The 19,990-nt window shown below is 47.1% G+C and overlaps 2 protein-coding genes across 4 annotated transcripts in view; both read left to right on the top strand.

Annotated features, from left to right (window-relative positions):
• Positions 1-19,990, top strand: part of LOC129603358 (uncharacterized) — a 395,454-nt gene that overhangs the window by 42,585 nt on the left and 332,879 nt on the right. The window lies entirely within an intron of this gene.
• The window catches only part of nherf1a (NHERF family PDZ scaffold protein 1a), a 49,237-nt gene that overhangs the window by 24,238 nt on the left and 5,009 nt on the right, over positions 1-19,990 (top strand). For both annotated transcript variants that reach the window (XM_055504167.1, XM_029133576.3), the window contains exons 2-4: positions 1,485-1,655; positions 2,539-2,692; positions 2,840-2,868. In XM_055504167.1, the coding sequence (XP_055360142.1) occupies positions 1,485-1,655; positions 2,539-2,692; positions 2,840-2,868 (354 nt within the window). The remainder of the gene's footprint in view (positions 1-1,484; positions 1,656-2,538; positions 2,693-2,839; positions 2,869-19,990) is intronic.

Below are 19,990 nucleotides of genomic sequence, written 5' to 3'. Positions count from 1 at the left end.
ACACTTCTCAGCCTCCCTGGGAAAGTCTATGCCAGGGTACTGGAGAGGAGAATTCGGCCGATAGTCGAACCTCGGATACAGGGGGAATAATGTGGTTTTGGGCCTGGTCGTAGAACGCTGGACCAGCTTTATACCCTCAGCAGGGTGCTTGAGGGTTTGTGGGAGTTTGCCCAACCAGTCTACATGTGTTTTGTGGATCTGGAGAAGGCAATCGACCACGTCCCTTGTGACATCCTGTGGGGGGTGCTCCGGGAGTATGGAGTCCAGGGCTCTTTGCTAAGGGCTGTTCGGTCTCTTTACCACTGGAGCAGGAGCTTGGTTCGCATTGCCAGCAGTAAGTCAGACCTGTTCCAGGTGCATGTTGGTCTTCGGCGGAACTGCCCTTTGTCACCGGTTCATCAGTTTTATGTGATTGTTCACGAGTGAGGGAAGGAGGGAGCGTGAGTTTGACAGATAGATCGGTGCAGCGGCTGCAGTAATGCGGTTGGTGTATCGGTCCGTCGGGGTGAAGAGGGAGCTGAGCCGAAAGGCAAAGCTCTCAATTTACCGGTCAATCTACGTTCCTACCCTCACCTATGGTCATGAGCTTTGGGTCATGGCCGAAAGGGCAAGGTCACGGATACAAGCAGCTGAAATGAGCTTCCTCCGTAGGGTGGCTGGGCGCTCCCTTAGAGATAAGGTGAGGAGCTCTCTCACCCGGGAGGAGCTTGGAGTAGAGTCGCTGCTCTACTAAAGTAAACAACACAACAATAAAGCAATTACTGATCCAGAGTTCTACTCTGTTCAGACTTAAAAGAATGCCTCTGCCTTACTGCTCAATCCTGGTGAGAAGGTCAGACGTTGCGTGCGTGTGTGCGCTGTTGCGGTCCGGTTCCGGTGTGTGTCGCGCTGATCCTCTTCCTGAGGCGGCAGTGGCGGTAAGCGAGACAGGCTAATTAAGCTGGCGGTTTCCTGCCAGGTGGCTGGGAGTAGATGGTGATAAGGCCTGTTCTCTGTGACGATGTCCACGTTGGTTCAACGTCTGGTTGCGATGGAGGCTCTGAGGCGTGCTGGGGGCAGAGGGGAAGCTCTAGGTAGATGAGGTAACAAAGAGAGGAGAACAAGGCTTCCGGTTGTGACATTCGAGGGAGTGGGGTGGAGAGAACAAGGGAAATGGAGAGAACAAGGGACAAGTCTTTGGTCATGGCAGCTTTTTATAACAGGAGTCTGGACGTCTCAGCGGGAGATGGTAGGCCACAGGCCACAGTACTTCCTTTGTTTCAGCATGTGGGACCTTGATAATGATTCTGTAAATAACAGTTTGAGGTCCCCCAACAGATAAAAAAAGAATCAGTGAGATGCTAAAGAAGGATGGTAACCTTAACAAACCCAACTGCTTTATGTTTCCAGTTTTCCAGTTTGGGATAAATGACTCAGAACATGTTTACTGTGAAGAAATGCACATATACCATTGACACCATCTGGATTTCCTTCTGTGTGAGTAGGAGGAGAGAGAAGGGCTGCGACCTCGACTCTGCCAACTGAAGAAGGGACCTAATGGTTACGGCTTCAACTTGCACAGTGAGAAGTCCAGACCAGGCCAGTTCATCAGAGCAGTTGATGAAGACTCTCCAGCACAGACAGCAGGACTCAAACCACAGGACAAGATAGTCCAGGTAAACACACATTTGCCCAGGTATCTGGTGTGTTGGTGACACTAAAGGACACAGAATTGGTGTGTTTGTTACCACCAGGCCCCTGGCCACGTCCAACACAACAGAGTCAGAGAGTTAATCCAGTACTGTGTCTATGGCTGAATTACAGGCTGCTCAAACAGTCTGCAGGACAGCTCATATGCACGAGGGGGGGGGGTTGATATGAACAGTTTCAGGAGGGGAGTACTGTACCACCTGTTGACATTCACTGCTAGCATGGGAGCTGGAGAAACTTGGAGACACCGCAGCTCTTCCTCCCACACAAATTCCTTACTTATCTGCTGGTTCAACTTTGAGAGTATGCTTCAGCACCACACCCTGCAAAACGCTTACTCTACTATCAATGGTGCTCCTATCTCCTCATAAGGTATTTACTTTGACCCCTGTGTCAATGATTAGCAGTACAATAGTCCAAGTAAGAATCGTCTTTTCTGTGAAGATGCTTTTTATGTGAAGGAAGGAGTGGCTGTTGTAAAACACACCCGGCAGCCACAGAGACTGAAAAGAATGCGTCAAAAGACAGGATCACATCAAGTGTGAAACAGATTTGCGTGTGTCTCAGTGTGTCTAATCTAAACATGCTAAATGTGTTTCCCTTTTCCCTGATTGAGCAATTCACTTCTAAATGTATCCAGCAGCAACAATTTACGAAGTAAACCTAACACAAACCCTAATACAAAAAAATCCATAACAGATCTCAAACTCTTGGAAACAGCATAACCCATCAGCCATTCAGCACAGAAACACACAGTGAAAGAATTCCAAATGTTTGATGTTGATTCTATTCTGCTTTTCAATGCATACAATATAAATACATTGTATATACTTATCCCACTTCTGCCAGGTGAATGGCCTGTCTGTGGTTGGGAAACAGCACTCGGAGGTGGTTGCAGCCATCAAGGCTGGAGGAAATGAAACACAACTGCTGGTGGTTGATCCTGAGACAGACAAATTCTTCAACAGGTGCAATGTCCAGCCCACAGAGAAGCACATCACAGGTACACAGCACAAAGCCCTCCTCTACTCTACATTCTTCCCTGTAAAGCTCCACAATATATTGGAAGTCAATGTTTATACCCACTTAGGCATATACAGATATACAGTAAGTATACAATGAGGCTCATGTGTTTGTTTCCATACTGTAGGACCTCTGCCTGAAGCAGTATCAGAGGAGGTGAGGTCAAAGACACACACACACACACACACACACACACACACACACACACACACACACACACACACACACACACACACACACTGAACCATTTAGACACAGACAAACATGCGTGCGTACCAATCTACACCCATTTACTCTCACACAGACACTCTCTCTCTAGTTTTCCATCTGTTCCTGCCCCATCTGTAACTAATCACGTTGATCATGTGTGTTCAGTCAATCAACAGCTAGATAAGTGACAGAGGCACAACAAAGTACACTCCATTCACCAGACCCCCTGTAGAGGCAGCCCCCAAAGTGGATGTGTGTGTAATGCAGGCAATTTTAGCTAAAGCTAATGTAGGTGCTAGTGCATTTAGCTCCAGGTACGACAGTAGTCCTCCACCCTTTTCCAGGCAATGAGCCAGGTTCTTGGATTAGAGTGATGATGCCCAGGGCATCACAGTCAGAACCGGCCTTCCTCTACTTTAATTTCAATTCAATTTTATTTATATAGCGCCAAATCACAACAAAGTTATTTCAAGGCACTTTACAAAGTAAGATTTAAAACCTCACACAACTAAACCCAACAAATCCCACATACAGCAAGCATTTAATTTGACAGCAACAGTGGAGAGGAAAAACTCCCTCTCTAACGAGGAAGAAACCTCCAGCAGAACCAGACTGGATGTGGGCGGCCATCTGCCTCGACCGATTGGGGTGAGAGGATAGAGAGAGAGAAAAGCACAGCAACAGCAACAAGCAACAAGAAGCAACAACAGAGCACAGGCAGGATGGTTGGACCAGGGACTGGATACAGGCAGGATGGTTGGATCTGCAGCTGCCCATCACAGTAACCAAACTTTGAGTCCTATGATACCTGTAGGTGAGGACAGAGAGGGAGAGAGAGTGGGGTGGGAGAGAGAAAGCGAGAGAGAGAGAGAGAGAGAGAGAGAGAGAGAGAGAGGGGGGAGAGAAACACAACTACTGGAGAGAAAGAGACAAGGTTAGTTAAACATGGGACAATGATGGGAGGTTATTGGACAGAGAAGGTAGAAGGAAACAGAGGAGCTCAGTGTATACATCAAGTCCCCCAGCAGTCTATGTCTATTGCAGCTTAACTAAGAGATGGTTCCTGTGACTAACAATAATTGCCAGTGACCTGAATCATCTCTAACTATATTACTATTCCTTTATCAAAAAGGAAGGTTTTAAGCCTAATCTTAAAGATGGAGAGTGTGTCAGCTTCTCGAACCTGAAGAGGGAGCTGGTTCCAGAGGAGAGGAGCTTGGTAGCTAAAAGCTCTGCCCCCTGTTCTATATTTAAACACTCTAGGAACCACAAGTAGCCCAGCGCTCTGAGAACGAAGTGTTCTGCTGGGAGCATAAGGAACTATAAGGTCTTTAAGATAAGAAGGAGCTTTATCATTGAGTAGTTTAAGCAGGCCTCGGCCTTCCTTCACACCTATACACACCCAGTCCCACACAGCTCACGCTTGCCTCTCTGTCGTCATTCATAGAAACATACACACGCACCGTGCAGTTCTGAATGCAGATATCAGACCACTACAATCAGGGCATTCACTCCTAGGGGCCTAAGATGCTACACCTGGTGGCTGAAAAATTTAATGGTAGAATGGATGTTTTTCAGCTTGTAAACTATTGCCAGCGTGTATTGTTACAGTATTTTGCGTAAGTTCTTTTTTGGTGTTGGCTTTATAAGCTACAGTCGTAGCAGTTCAAAGTGACCACTTTTTTACCACAGTACGTGCGCGTCGCCAGGGCGCCACAGGTACGTCCCTGACTAAGGATTTTTTATCCTGCAGCCAGCTGAAAAGAATCAGGGTGCTATTCTCGTGTTAACCACCAGGTGGCGCAAATATGTGAGGTCCGACTGTTCATTTCTATCTGTGTCTACACATTAAGCACAAAAAACGATGTCATGGTATTGTATCAATAAAGGTAGAGTAGTTCATTTTTAAATATTATTGATTATTAAAAGCTGGGAACACAAGAAAACACGTCATTTTAGAATGTTTTAAAACCCGGAGGACCTGTTAATGTGTCTGGACATGCTCCCAGTAAGTCCAGTAACTTCGTATTGTAATGAGAAACCCCCACCATCTCGTTTAAAAAGGACAAACGGCATTTATTCAAAGCAGCGTGTTAAAAACGAATAAACGAGCTGAAAACGGTGTTTTCAAAACCAGACACATTAATGGATTTAAAGTCGTTTTCTCGTTTCGGGGAAAAACGAATCGACTGTGGCATTGGAGCATTTTGCCAGAATGAGCTTTGCAAAGAAAGGACACTTGGTTTCCAAACCGCGACCTAAACATCCCCTCAAACTCCACGTTTGGGGAATGATTTCTAGGGGGGGACCAGTACCGATGATTATTTTCGAGGGGATTATGGATAGACAGTTTTTCGAGGAGTCCATAATCAAATGCACAGTGGGGCCATATATTAGAAAGTATATTGAAACACGGCATCGGTTTTTTCCAGGACAATGACCCCAAACATGTCGCTGCAGGAGCCTGTCTGGAGGCGGAATGAATCAGCTGGGTGCGCACCGGCAGAGTCCCCTGATCTGATTCCCTACTAATTAAACAACATCTGGCTTCTAAAACCAATGGTCTTTTCGTATACTACTGACATTAAAAACCTTTCACTTCACCGCTTTTAAACGCAGTTCTTATGGACGTTCACATAAAATCTGTAAGAGGATTTTATTTAATATAAAAAAATACATTGTATTAAATCTTTCTCTATGGTGCGTCAGAACGTCAGGACTCAGCAGATCAACAACGCATTAATGCAGCATCTTGTTTGTTTTACATGTGCTTATTATGCACGATAAATGTTTATCACTGAATGATAAACATATCAGTTTATCACTGAATGAAAACGAAAATAACTCCTGCTCTGCAGCATAAACCACTTTGACCACTTTTAAGGTGGTCAAGTTAAACAGTTAAAACAGTAAGACATAGTCAATGTGTCCTTTAAACGGAAGCTGCATTATTATACTTTACCGTAATGACATTTACCACAATATCTGCAGAAAAACAATGTTTTATTACACAGGCAACACAGTGGATTTGGAACTCGCTTTGCGCAAGTTACAGCGCCTGAGGTTGATTCAGTTCGAAAAGCAAACTTCAAACCCCATCCCCTACTACGTATTGGCACAGAGACATTAACATATTGTCTCCACTCGGTCAATAGGTGTAAAATACTTTAGCTCCGAGACAAAGAAAAACTCCATGGGAGATCGGGCGCGTGATCAACTGCACCTACGTAGCTGTGGGACGCCAAAACCTTTCACTTGACTTTTTTAAAACGCTCTTCTTATGGTATTTAACACAAGGCTGACAGACTACCACTGCTAACTTGTAGAGAATATCATATATTAAAAATAAATAAATTGTAATAAACTCTCTCTGTAGTATGCCAGAACGCCAGGACTCAGTAGATCTCCGACTCATTAATGCTGCAAGTTGTTTGTTCTGCATATATTGATTCTGCATGAGTAATAAGGACTGTTTTACACCTATTTAGCCGAAGACAAAACTCAAAAGAGACACACCCATCAAGTTTTAACAAATGTGCAATAAAAAATTTAAACAGAAAACGCTTGAAAGCGTTTCCGTTTTATATTCCATTTATTTCGTTATTACTTCTTTCATCTGTACCACATAAAGAGATTGCAGTGTCTAATGTCTTAAGCCACACCTGGCCTGGCTGAGTCGAAATCATTGAGAATATGTAAATAATTTTTGGCAGAATGTGGTGGAAATTTCCCATTAAGAGGCAGATGAGAGAGTTTTCTTTTATGAGATTTATTATTAAAATAAAATAAAAATAATGGGGAAAGCAAATCAAAAACATGGATGTTAATTGTGCACATCAACAAACCAAAAACCAGCTGGGGAGATCAGTGCACACACCACGAAGGTGTGATGCAAAGAGCCCACGATTCTCACGTCTCTGACTTTAAACCCCTTTCTCTGGCTCTGGTGGAATGTCTCTCTGGACCAATAGAATTGTTTGTGCCACCTTATCTGAGTGAGTGAGTATGTTTGAGGCGCAGAAGTCATCATCGTGTCTTGTTATCCAAAGGAAGGAACACCAAGCTTTGAAGACAAGATGCATTTGGTTTTACAGCCTTGTTTCTGGTTTTACAGCCTTGGGTCTGGTGGGGAATCAGATAAGATGGAGCCAGAGACCAGGGTGTAAAAGACAAACACATATCACAAACTATTAGTCAGTCAAATGGAACACCAGATGTTTAGACTTGATGTACGACAGGGCGCAAGAGATTAGTTGTTTGTGTAAGAATGTTCAGTGTTGCACCTAACCAGCACATGATGACTGTGTTGGATAAGTAAAAGCACAAAGGCAAAATTTTTCCCATTACATTCCCTCCTTTTGATTACACATTAATCAAACACTAAAAGAATGAAAGTGTCAGGCTCCGGTTCTGTTTTCAGTTTTATTTTGTAACTCTTCCGGTTTCTGTTCATCAGGTTAGTTTCCGCTTTTGTTTTGAAAGGACTTAGTTTGTCACCCGTGTTTTGGTTTCAGTTTACTGTTTTATTTTGTATGCACTTCCCTTTCGCGTCACGCCACAGCAGTTCCCGCTTCACTTACGGTTTTCAGTTACGCACCTGTGTCTCATCTGGTTAGCCCCCGTTCCACGTCCCCGTCTCATTACACACACCTGTCTAGAATCAGTAATCACTCACCTGTGTATTTAACCACCACCAGTTCCCATAGCCCCTTGCCAGATCGTCGTATGCTAGTCATCACCTTCCAGCGCTTCATCGTCCTGCCTGTTTGTTCCTCGATCCTGTTTCGTATTCTTGACTCCCGATTCCCGCCTACTACTGAATGGTACCGTCGCCTGGAAAGATCTTGTGATACCGACCTGACCGCCTGACCCCGAGATAGCCTGCTCCTTACCGGTACTGTAATCTTGCCAATCCTGTTCTCGAACCCTTGCCTGCCCGTGGATCTGACTCAGCCTGCTCCCATTGTACCGAAATCCGAGAATCCTTTGTGTATGACCTGGACCGACTGTTGTGAGAGAATTGCATTAAACCCTTAATATTCTACTATCTGTCTGACGTCTCGTGCTGTGCTGTGGGTCCGATCTCTGCCAAAATCTGACAGAAAATTGTCAAACATTGCATTTTGTAATAATAACAACCCCTGCAAATGCAAAACAGTGAGTGTATTAACTCATCAAGATTCAAAATGCACCTTTACATGAAATGCAGGTAACTTAGGGATAAAAGGTTGGGAGCTGTTTTTGTGGGTAGTTATACAAGAATAACCTCTGTATAAGCATGTGAGGAAAATAAAAAATAAATATTTGCATCAGATTATATTTCGTGATCAGATAGCAAACAACAGGGAAAAGGGTAAGAGAGGAGAAATAAAAAGATTGTCACAATAAAGTAATTACCTATTGTAGTCTCAGAATCATCGTCATAATCACCAGAGAAGCTCATTATCAAAGTCATTAAGTGAATTAGTGTCCGGGCTTGTGAACATAGTGTATTGTGTCATTTGATACGAGAGTGTTGCTGAGGTCGCACGCATGATAAGACCTCTAACCAGTGGGATAACACAACAACCAAGCAAGAGAACCACAGCCATCACAATGATAAAGGAAACAGCTGTGGACATGAGAACAGATTTCCATTGTCCAGACATTTCGTCTAGCCAATTCCAAGGGGAAAAATCTATATCAGAATTAGCTGAGACTCTGAAGGCCGTGGAGCACCTTCGCCACAGTACCATTAGAATCAGTGTTATCCGGGACGTAAGTACAACATGCCTCTCCGAACATAACACAAACACCTCCTTTCTCTGCTAACAACATGTCTACGGCCATTGATTCTGCCATGCCATCTGGGATGTAGGAACCAATTGTTCAGACATGCCCTTCATTTCATCACGTGTGACATTAATAAAACGCCATCAATTGTACTGTAATAAAGATAATTAATGTATGTTAGCCATAAGTTTCCGGTGGGGTTCTGTTTCATATAATCTTAAGATAGTTTTCATGCTTTTAATTGTACATTTGGGTCTAGAGGGGCAATGTGAGGGTTGTGGTAGTGCCAAGTGAATTAGTAACACCACCTAGTTTAAAAAAGGCTGAGTTTGATTAGCCTCACACGGGTTTGCACCAATTATGTTGGGGATATGCGAGGAGCACAAATTATAATAATTGGATTTATAGCTCCTGAGTGGAGATAATAATCATGTTTAATTTAGATTCACAAATTTTGGTTATTAGCTTAAATATATATAACTATATGACAAAGGTCTATAGTTAGGTAAGTGAAACACTTAACTATTATTGATTAATAATTATTAATTGAATTAATAATTAATTAATTTACGGGGCACCATGGTGTTACCAGGGACCAATAACCAATTTGGAATAGCCAATACAGTCTCAATTGTGTTTAAGTTAGTAGCCATAGCCAACTTAATTCACCGGTTTATGACCGTGTTTTTGGTCACGCCCGTCCTATTGTTTGGTCCAATTAGGATGGCTGACGTCCAAGTTCCTCCTCCGTTTGTCGCTTGTATCAGCGGGGAGTTTGGACGTCTCAGCGGGTTGCCAGGTATAGTTCCCCAGCCTGGCGCATGGTTTTGGCGCTCAGATTTGAAATCTCATTGTTCCCACTCACTAATATCAGGATGAAGACATTACATGCAGGACACATTACCTCTTTTTTTTGAGCGTGTGGGACCTTAATAATAATTCTGTTAATAACAGATTATACAGATGAGGTCCCCCAACATAGGAGATTCAGGGATTAACCAAAATGATGATGCAGTTGCTGCTTGTGTTGTCTTATAGACTGTATCATCTGTAGATAAAGGATAAAAGCTAATTGTACCAGTGAATAAAGTGATTGTGAGCAAATTAAACACCAAGTCAACTTTAGAATATTTGAACCCAGTGTTGGTGCAAAATGTTCTTATTCAAAAATAGTGTAAAGTTACATGGAAACATCATGTTTGTCAACCATATAATTAATGTAATATTTAGAATAACGCAAAATGAAGTCTAAGGTTACAATTGATGTCTCATAACAATCTGCTTCGTCCTGTTGAACAGTAGCGTTAGATCTGTTCCAACCTGTGTGTTGATGTATTGACAGTTCGTTGGGGTCCTTCAGGTTGTGATCAGCTGATCACAGAGACACTTGGGATTTGTTATCACCGCCAGGTTTCCCTCCCAATGTCGTCTGAGTCAGTGTCACTCCTGTAATGTGAAGTCTAAACATCGTCCAGTATCGGCAACTCAAGATTGCTCGTGTGTGTGTTTTCTCAGGAGTGTGTGTATAGATGTATGGTCTGACAGTGTGATTCACTGGCGCAGTTTCAGGCGCCTTCATTCCAAACTTTAAGCCATCAGGCTGTAGATGTTTTCTATTCCTAAAGGATCAAAGACACAAAATAAGGGACCAATAAGGTGACGTCAGAGTGTCAAGTAATGTCAGCGCGGCTTTCTCTGCCACAGCCACTGGTCATAAAAACCGTGGAAGTTCAGCAGCAGCTGGATCAAGCTAGGAAAATAGGCTACAGGACAAAAGAATAGAAGTTGTACAACCTGATTTCTCATCCACTGTTTAAGTGAAAGGTCGCGTAGGGTCAGATCAGGAAGACCCAAAGTGGGAGCAGACTGGAAAGTCAGCTTGAGGTCAGTGAACGTCATTCAGCCTCAGACGTCCATGTGAGAGAAGTGGACGATGAAGACATCTGCATCAGGATCCCGAGTGGGGCCTCAAAGACAGTAAAGTTAGGAATGAAGGTCCTACAATAAGAACAAAGACCTAGAAAAGACATGAGCCTTTTATATGTGCACGGTTTAGGCAGATTTCAAAATGCTTCTGTTGAGTGAGATGGATTTGTCATCAGCTGTAATTACAATGACCCAGTAAAATACCCTTTGTCTGAACAAACTGTCATTTAGACAAGCTCGCTTTGTGGCCTGTAGCATCCAATGTTTCAGTAGCTTTAATGTGTCTGCAGTAACGCCATCTATGGCTTCCTTTCAGAGGGTGTTTTTTAAATCGTCCGTGGTTAGATTTAGGTGTGATGACCACTGGTTCACATCCTCTGATCAAACCTACATCATATCTGTGTGTGAGCCACAGGAAGCATGGGCTTCCTGTTAGTCTGAGTGTTGGGTCAGAGCGTCCTCTGAAAAATATCTAAAAAAAAAACCCAAAACATTAGAATGTGTCATTAGAATGCAGAGGTATCAAGTCGACTGTTTGTTGCGCATGACGGGCAGAATTAAAAAAAAGATTTCTAAAAACATGCAAGTAGGTGAATACATGACATGGGGTCGGAGGTCGTTCACCAGTCTCCACCCCGTCGACATCTGTTCATGAAAGGACCCACGTCCTGCCATCTGTCTCCATCAAGGTTTGACAGAGGGACATGTGGAACTGTAGAATCAAACATCAAAAATCTTTTTAAAAGAAATCGCAAGCGCAGACCTGTTTTCATCCCAAAAGAGGGAGGGAAGAGGAAAGAAACGCCTCTATGGCTGAGGTGGATGTATCTATTTGGGACGTATATAACTCTTAAAAAGTTTTTAAAGGTATCATTTACAGTCGTAGCACTTCAAAGCAACCACCTTTTTTACTGCAGTATGGTCGCGTCGCCATCGCACAACGGGCTAAGGATTTTTAATCCTGCAAGCTGAAAAAAATCAGGGTGCTAGTCTTGTTTCAACCACCACGTGGCGCAAAGATGTGAAGTCCGACTGTTCATTTCTATCTGTGTCTGCACATTAAGCACAAAAAACAATGTCATGTTATTGTATCATTAAATGTAGACTAGTTCATTTTTAAATATAATAGATTATTATGCGTCTTTGCTCGCTAGTGCGCTAGTGTTTGTTGTCAGTTGCCGAAGCTGTTTATGTCTTTACACAGTTTCCAGGCCAGCTGAGAGACACAGTCCCTCCTCCAGCCAATCCAATACTACAGTATAAGTATAATAACATAAAATAGGAAACTATATTTATTCATCAATCTGTATTATAAATGTATTTTATATGTATATCTGTACTTGTCTTCCGGTTCATTGGTCATGAAGAAAAAATACAAAACAAACTGGATTTTCGTTTCTCTTGATATGAGCGACAAACGGAATTCAAGTGTTGTTGTTTTTATCGACACAAGGCACGGAGTTGGATTTAAAGCTGATTTTTCGTTTTGAGAAAAAAGCAGAGAATAAAAAAATAAGTCGTTCTCTTGTTATACCAGCTTTTAATTTGGTGGCGAAACCAAACTCTTAAAATTTACTTAGACCGCAATGACCTGTAGTTTGCTCTGACAAAAGTAAGAGCCTGAAAAGTAAGAGCCCGAATGACAGATGATGTGTCCAGATAGAGCTTAACCAGAAATGTATGCATGTGCGCAAGTGCAGGCAACGAGAGAATTGGGGAAGTGGCGTCACCGTCTAAAGCAGACAGTGATGTGACGTTCCAACATTTTGTGCTGAGGAGCCACTGAAGTTGTCAATGCGCGCTAGTGTTTGTTGTCAATTGCTGAAGTTGCTGCTGTCTTTATACAATATGTCCTTGCGTTCAAGTACTGAAGGGGGTGTTGCGTCCGTGTAGGTTCTAAGTATGATTTCCCCACCAGAGTAACAGCTGGGAAAATGAGACGTTTTCTCGTTTTCCATTTGTTTCCTCAAAACGAGAAAACAGGAAACTGCTTTAAATCCATTTATTTGTCTGGTTTTGAAAACACTGTTTTCAGCTTGTTTATTTTTTTTAAAACAATGCTTTGATTAAATGCTGTTTGTCACTTTTATAAAGAGAGAAAACTGTCCGTGTATGTTGTAACAGTTTGATTTCTCCCTCCAGAATAAAAGCTGGGAAAACGAGAAAACGAGTCATTTTAGAACGTTTTAGAACCGGAAGACCTGTTAAGTGTCTGAACACACAAGAAAGTGAGACTCTTATTTTGAAACACAGTACAACGACGACAGAAAGCCAACGCTCAAGGGCAACTTAAGTAATGGATTTATATTTTTTTCTTTCTAGACAACATAGGCTGAAATCAAGCCGCTTTCTGGTTAAGTTGTCCAGAAAATAAAATACAAAGAACATCCGTGTCCTCGTTTCTCTTAAGCGAATTCGTTCAGAATTTAATCACAGCAAAGTGTTAAAAACGAATAAACGAGATGAAAACAATGTTTTCAAAACTAGACCACTCTGCGAGAGAAAACAAGTAATTTTCTCGTTTCCCAGCTTTTACTCTGGTGGGGAAATCAAACTGTTAGAATGTACACGGACCTTGTGGCTCTGCTGCCCAGTCTTTGTTGATTGTACACATTAAGAGAAGAGACACACAGTGTGTTTCCAAATGTTAACGGTTATACTGGATGACAACGAAAATAACTTCTTCTGCTCTGCAGCATAAACTACTTTGACCACTTTTAAGGTGTGTGTGAGAACAGTTAAACCAGTAAGATATAGCCAATGTCCTTTAAACGGAAGCTCCAACATTTTACCAGTATGATATTAATCACAATATCTGCAAAAAAACAAACTTTTATTACACAGGCAACACAGTGGATTTGGAACCCGCTCTGCGCCGTACGGCGTCTGATGTTAGTTCAGTCGCTAAAGCAAACTTCACATCCCTTCCCCCTTCTCTGTATTGGCACAGAGACATGTTAACATAATGTCACCACTTCGTCAATAGGTGTGAAATACTAGCTCCGAGACAAAGAAAAAGCTCCATGGGAGATCGGGCAGCATGATCAGCTGCACCTACGTAGGCTGTGGGACGCCAAAACCTTTCACTTTACTTTTTTTAACTGCTCTTCTTTGTCACGGACTCAAGGTAGCGGACCCACACGCACAGCGGAGACAAGGCTCAGTTAACAACAGGGTTTATTCGAGCTCGTGGTCAGGCAGGCAAGGGTCGGTACACAGGTAGATCATCGGTAGCAGCACAGATGAGGATAAGGCAAACGGATGTCAAAAACAGGCAAATGGTCAGACTCACACAGGCAGACGGGATTATCACAGGCTGGGCTGGAGACGTGGTCAGGAACAAAACAGGATCAAAAAGCACGGCAAGGTAAAGGTAAGAATGCTGGAAAGTTGATCGGGTGAATGAACAAACAATCTGGCAAGGTGCTGGGTTTAGAGGTGGTGCTTAAATACAAAGTGAGTGATGACTGATGAACTGCAGGTGTGTACAATGACCGGGTGAAGCAGGAACAGCTGTGATGAAACGTAAACCGGAAGGTGAAGCTAGAACCAAAAACAGAGACCGGGAGATTACCCAAATAAAACAGGAAACTACTGTGCTAAAACGGGACACAACAAGAAACAAAACCTCAGATTGTGACAGTACCCCCCTCCCAAGGGCGGATTCCAGACGACCAAAGGCAAAACCCCCCGAGCAGGGCGGGCGGAGGGAGGACCGGCGGAGGGCCAGAACAAAAAACAACCCGCACGGAACCACGACAGGGCGGGCGGAGGGCGGCACTGGGGGAGGGCAAAAACGGAAACCCCCAACACAACAAAACACAGGCCCGAACATGACAGACCAGAGGGCCCCCCTGAAAAACAAAACAAGAACGAGTCCCATAATCAAGAAGACAACATGAATGTCCATGAGACCAGAACAAAGTCCATGACCAGGAAAACTCAGGGTCCAGGAATCCCCTCACGGCGGGTGGAGACGAGGCGAGATCCTGCTCAGCCGCCGCTGAGGCAGGGTGGCACGCCTAGTGCCCTTGAACTGGGCCAGCGTCCACGGGGACCACCCCGAACGGCGATGTCCTCCAGGCGGACGCCGATCCTGAAGACTGATGGGTCGAGGCGGACGGCGCCGCAGGAGGCAGCGCCATCCAGGCAGCAGGAGGCGCCGAGGGCGAGGCCACCAGTCTGGCAGCCGAGACAAAGACAAGGCAGGAACCAGAGGCGAAGACAGACGTGGAGACGAGGCAGGAACCAGAGGCGAAGACAGACGTGGAGACGAGGCCGGAACCGGGCCACCAGGAACCGATGCAGACGCGGCCAGCACCGGGCCTCCAGGAACGGAGACAGACGTGTCCGGGACCAGACCACCATGAGCTGAGACGAGCGAGGCCGGGACCGGACCTCCAGGGGCTGAGACGAGCGAGGCCGGGACCGGACCTCCAGGGGCTGAGACGAGCGAGGCCGAGACCGGACCTCCAGGGGCTGAGACGAGCGAGGCCGGGACCGGGCCTCCAGGAACGGAGACAGACGTGTCCGGGACCAGACCACCATGAGCTGAGACGAGCGAGGCCGGGACCGGACTCCCAGGAGCTGAGACGAGCGAGGCCGGGACCGGACCATCAGGAGCTGAGGCGAACGTGTCCGGGGCCGGACCACCAGGAGCTGAGGCGAACGTGTCCGGGGCCGGACCACCAGGGGCTGCGACGAGCGTGTCCGGGACCGGACCACCAAGAGCTGAGGCGAACGTGTCCGGGGCCGGACCACCCGGAGCTGAGGCGAACGTGTCCGGACCACCAGGAGCTGAGGCGAACGTGTCCGGACCACCAGGAGCTGAGGCGAACGTGTCCGGACCACCAGCAGCTGAGGCGAACGTGTCCGGACCACCCGGAGCTGAGGCGAACGTGTCCGGACCACCAGCAGCTGAGGCGAGCGTGTCCGGACCACCCGGAGCTGAGGCGAGCGTGTCCGGACCACCAGGAGCTGAGGCGAGCGTGCCCGGGACCGGACCTCCAGGGGCAGCACCTGCACACATTGGCTCAAAAAACACATGAACCAGGGGCGGACCGACCACCTCCTCCGGGAGGTCGGCAGGAGACGGAGCTGGACCGACCACCTCCTCCGGGAGGTCGGCAGGAGACGGAGCTGGACCGACCTCCTCCGGGAGGTCGGCAGGAGACGGAGCTGGACCGACCTCCTCCGGGAGGTCGGCAGGAGACGGAGCTGGACCGACCTCCTCCGGGAGGTCGGCAGGAGACGGAGCTGGACCGACCTCCTCCGGGAGGTCGGCAGGAGACAGAGCTGGACCGACCTCCTCCGGGAAGTCGGCAGGAACTAGAACGGCGTCCTCCTCAGGGGAGCCGACAGGAACTGGGACTAGAACGGCCTCTACTTGGCCGACAGGAACTAGAACGGCGTCCTCCTCAGGGGAGCCGACAGGAACTGGGACTAGAACGGCCTCTACTTGGCCGACAGGAACTAGAACGGCGTCCTCCTCTGAGGAGCCGACAGGAACTGGGACTAGAACGGCCTCAATATGGCCGACAGGAACTAGAACGGCGTCCTCCTCTGAGGAGCCGACAGGAACTGGGACTAGAACGGCCTCAATATGGCCGACAGGAACAGGGGCGGCCTCAATATGGCCGACAGAAACAGGAACGGCCTCAACATGGCCGACAGGAACAGGAACAGGGACGGCCTCAATATGGCCGACAGGGACAGGAACGGCCTCAATATGGCCGACAGGAACGGGAACAGGAACTGAGACCTGGTGTGGCTGGCCAGAGGTGCCTGCTAGCTGGCGTAAAGATGGGGCTTGAATTTGGCGTGGCGGAGCCGAGGCTTGAGCTTGAGCAGGCTGGGCTGAGGCTTGAGCTGCTGCAGGCTGGGCTGAGGCTTGAGCTGCTGCAGGCTGGGCTGAGGCTTGAGCTGCTGCAGGCTGGGCTGAGGCTTGGCATGGCTGAGGTGAGGCGCGAGCTGGAGCTTGGCATGGCTGAGGTGAGGCGCGAGCTGGAGCTTGGCATGGCTGAGGTGAGGCGTGAGCTGGAGCTGGAGCTTGGCAAGGCTGAGGTGAAGCTAGGGCGGGAGTTGCTGCCGCCAGTGGTGCAGCCAGGGACGCTGGGGCCAGTGGTGCAGCCAAAGACGCTGGGGCCAGTGGTGCAGCCAGAGACGCTGGGGCCAGTGATGCAGACTTAGACGCTGGGGCCAGTGATGCAGACTTAGACGCTGGGGCCAGTGATGCAGACTTAGACGCTGGGGCCAGTGAGGCAGACTTAGACGCTGGGGCCAGTGAGGCAGACTTAGACACTGGGGCCAGTGAGGCAGACTTAGACGCTGGGGCCAGTGAGGCAGACTTAGACGCTGGGGCCAGTGAGGCAGACTTAGACGCTGGGGCCAGTGAGGCAGACTTAGACGCTGGGGCCAGTGAGGCAGACTTAGACGCAGGAACGGGTGCAGGCTCTGACGCAGGAACGGGTGCAGGCTCTGATGCAGGAACGGGTGCAGGCTCTGATGCAGGAACGGGGGCAGGCTCTGATGCAGGAACGGGGGCAGGCTCTGATGCAGGAACGGGGGCAGGCTCTGATGCAGGAACGGGGGCAGGCTCTGATGCAGGAACGGGGGCAGGCTCTGATGCAGGAACGGGGGCAGGCTCTGATGCAGGAACGGGGGCAGACTCTGATGGGGGTTCAATGAAACCCAGGGCCTCGCGCAGCGCAGGCTTCCGGGCGATGAGCAGGGCAGCTTCACGGAAGTGACGCTCCTTGCTTACCGGGTCGGTCTCTGCCTCAGCGGAGTTCAGCCAGTGTGCAAACAGGAACAGGACCGGAGGGGCGCATTGGGCACGGATCCGCAGGAAGATGCTGTCTGGGATGCCTGCGATGGAGATGGGCATGTCGTATGATGGAGCGGGAGTGCCCTCTGCTGGCGGAGAGGGCCGCTTGATCTCTGTGACCGAGTCCTCTGGCGCCTGGACAGGGGAATCCGGCTGTCGTCGACGCCGTCTGGACCTCCGACGACTAGCTGTGGACTTCACCTCCTCAACCGCCAGGGCTGAAGCAGGAGCCGGGACCACGGTACGGACTGGATCTGCCTGAGTGGCAACAGGGGAGTGAGCTTGACTCGACTGAGCCGCGACAGGCACGTGAACTGGGTTTGACTGAGCAGCGACAGGAACGTGAGCTTGACTTGACTGAACGATGACAGGAACGTGAGCTTGGCTTGACTGAGCGGTGACAGGAACGTGAGCTTGACTTGACTGAACGATGACAGGAACGTGAGCTTGGCTTGACTGGGTGACGTCGGGCACGTGAGCTTGGCTTGACTGAGCGACGACGGGAGCGCTTTCCGGTGCAGCAGGAACAGCTGATGAGACGCGGCGGGCGCCGCGCGCAGAGCGCGTGCCAAAATCCCTCCGCACTGCCTGGAGCCTCTCAATAAAGCGTCTGCACTTCCGGGTAGTCAAGCCACCAGAATTCCTCCTCCAGGATAGCAATCGCTTTGTTTTATAACGCGGAAGGCAGCGCCCTTCAGACTGGGGGCTTCCAGCGTAATTACCTCAGCGAGCTCCCCGAAGCACCAGCGGAGGTCCTCCGGCAGCCCGAACAGGAAAACACCATCGCGACTCTGCGACGTCCAAGTACACCAAAACAAAATCCCTTGCAGCCCTAAAACCGATGTGCAAGACGCCGGCTGGGTCCGAGTGTGGGCCAGATTGTACTGTCACGGACTCAAGGTAGCGGACCCACACGCACAGCGGAGGACAAGGCTCAGTTAACAAACAGGGTTTATTCGAGCTCGTGGTCAGGCAGGCAAGGGTCGGTACACAGGTAGATCATCGGGGTAGCAGCACAGATGAGGATAAGGCAAACGGATGTCAAAAACAGGCAAATGGTCAGACTCACACAGGCAGACGGGATTATCACAGGCTGGGCTGGAGACGTGGTCAGGAACAAAACAGGATCAAAAAGCACGGCAAGGTAAAGGTAAGAATGCTGGAAAGTTGATCGGGCGAATGAACAAACAATCTGGCAAGGTGCTGGGTTTAGAGGTGGTGCTTAAATACAAAGTGAGTGATGACTGATGAACTGCAGGTGTGTACAATGACCGGGTGAAGCAGGAACAGCTGTGATGAAACGTAAACCGGAAGGTGAAGCTAGAACCAAAAACAGAGACCGGGAGATTACCAAAATAAAACAGGAACTACTGTGCTAAAACGGGACACAACAAGAAACAAAACCTCAGATTGTGACATTCTTATGGTATTTCACACGTCTGGCAGACTGCTAACTTGTAGAGAATATTATATAATAAAAATAAATAAATTGTATAATACTCTATGGTATGCCAGAACGCCAGGAGTCAGCAGATCTCTGATCTGAGCTGATCTTTCGTTAATGCAGCAAGTTGTTTGTTCTGCATATATTGATTCTGCATGAGTAATAAGGACTGTTTTACACTTATTTAGCCAAAGACAAAACTCAAAAGAGATCGGACAATTTGCTCAGCTGCACCTAGTCTGTGGAACGGTCTCCCAGAGCACACGTGAACGCCACAGACTGTGGACACTTTGTAAAACGTATTTATTTGCCGGAGCTTTCAAAGTCGGCAAAATCAAGAGTCGCTCAGATTTATTTGCGACATCTGATTCTCCCGTAGGAATAATGTCACAATAAAATCGAACGCTGTACGTGGGAGCGCGCACTCGGTCTGTCTAAGCATACAGTACAGCTGCTTATTTCGGTTTTGAACCGCCATAACTTGGAAATACTACTATACTAAATACTACCATCGTCTGCTAAATAATACAGGCAGCCACCCCTATTAGTCATTTGTTATTATCTTGTAGGCCAAAATATAAAACTGAGATATCAACGCTGATTGTTCAGTAATTACAACTTCTGCTTCGAACCCGGGACAAAAAAACTGACGAGTCAAGACTGTTAAACAATGACTAACCATTACACCGCCAAGACATTGTAATGTTACTCTACATGGGCTTATATAACATGGTCTTAGTACGGCGTCATAGGAGTCAGTGTGGGGGCTAATCGCCACCTATAGGTCAAAAAGACATAACATACGCTCCACCGCGGTAAAAACAAGGTGATACCACGCTGCAAATGAAATCTGATTGCGGTAAAGGCTGACACTTTTAAGTGCTACGACTGTATAGATAGATGGTTTGTTTTTCCTTATTATTCTTTAATTGATTGGCTAAAAATTTACTATATTTGTTAGCGTGGTCAAAGTTCTCCCAGCGTTACTGATCTATCTGAAACTGCATTTTACGATCAATTATATTATTTAATTTCAGCTTTAGATTTTTTAGGTCTTTTATGACATCTTTGGTTGGACAGGCAGCATATCTAATCTCTAG

The sequence above is a fragment of the Betta splendens genome, chromosome 19, assembly GCF_900634795.4.
Source record: "Betta splendens chromosome 19, fBetSpl5.4, whole genome shotgun sequence".
NCBI lineage: Eukaryota > Metazoa > Chordata > Actinopteri > Anabantiformes > Osphronemidae > Betta > Betta splendens.
The sequence above is the reverse complement of the archived record's forward strand: the minus strand, read 5'-3'. Positions and strand labels throughout refer to the sequence as shown.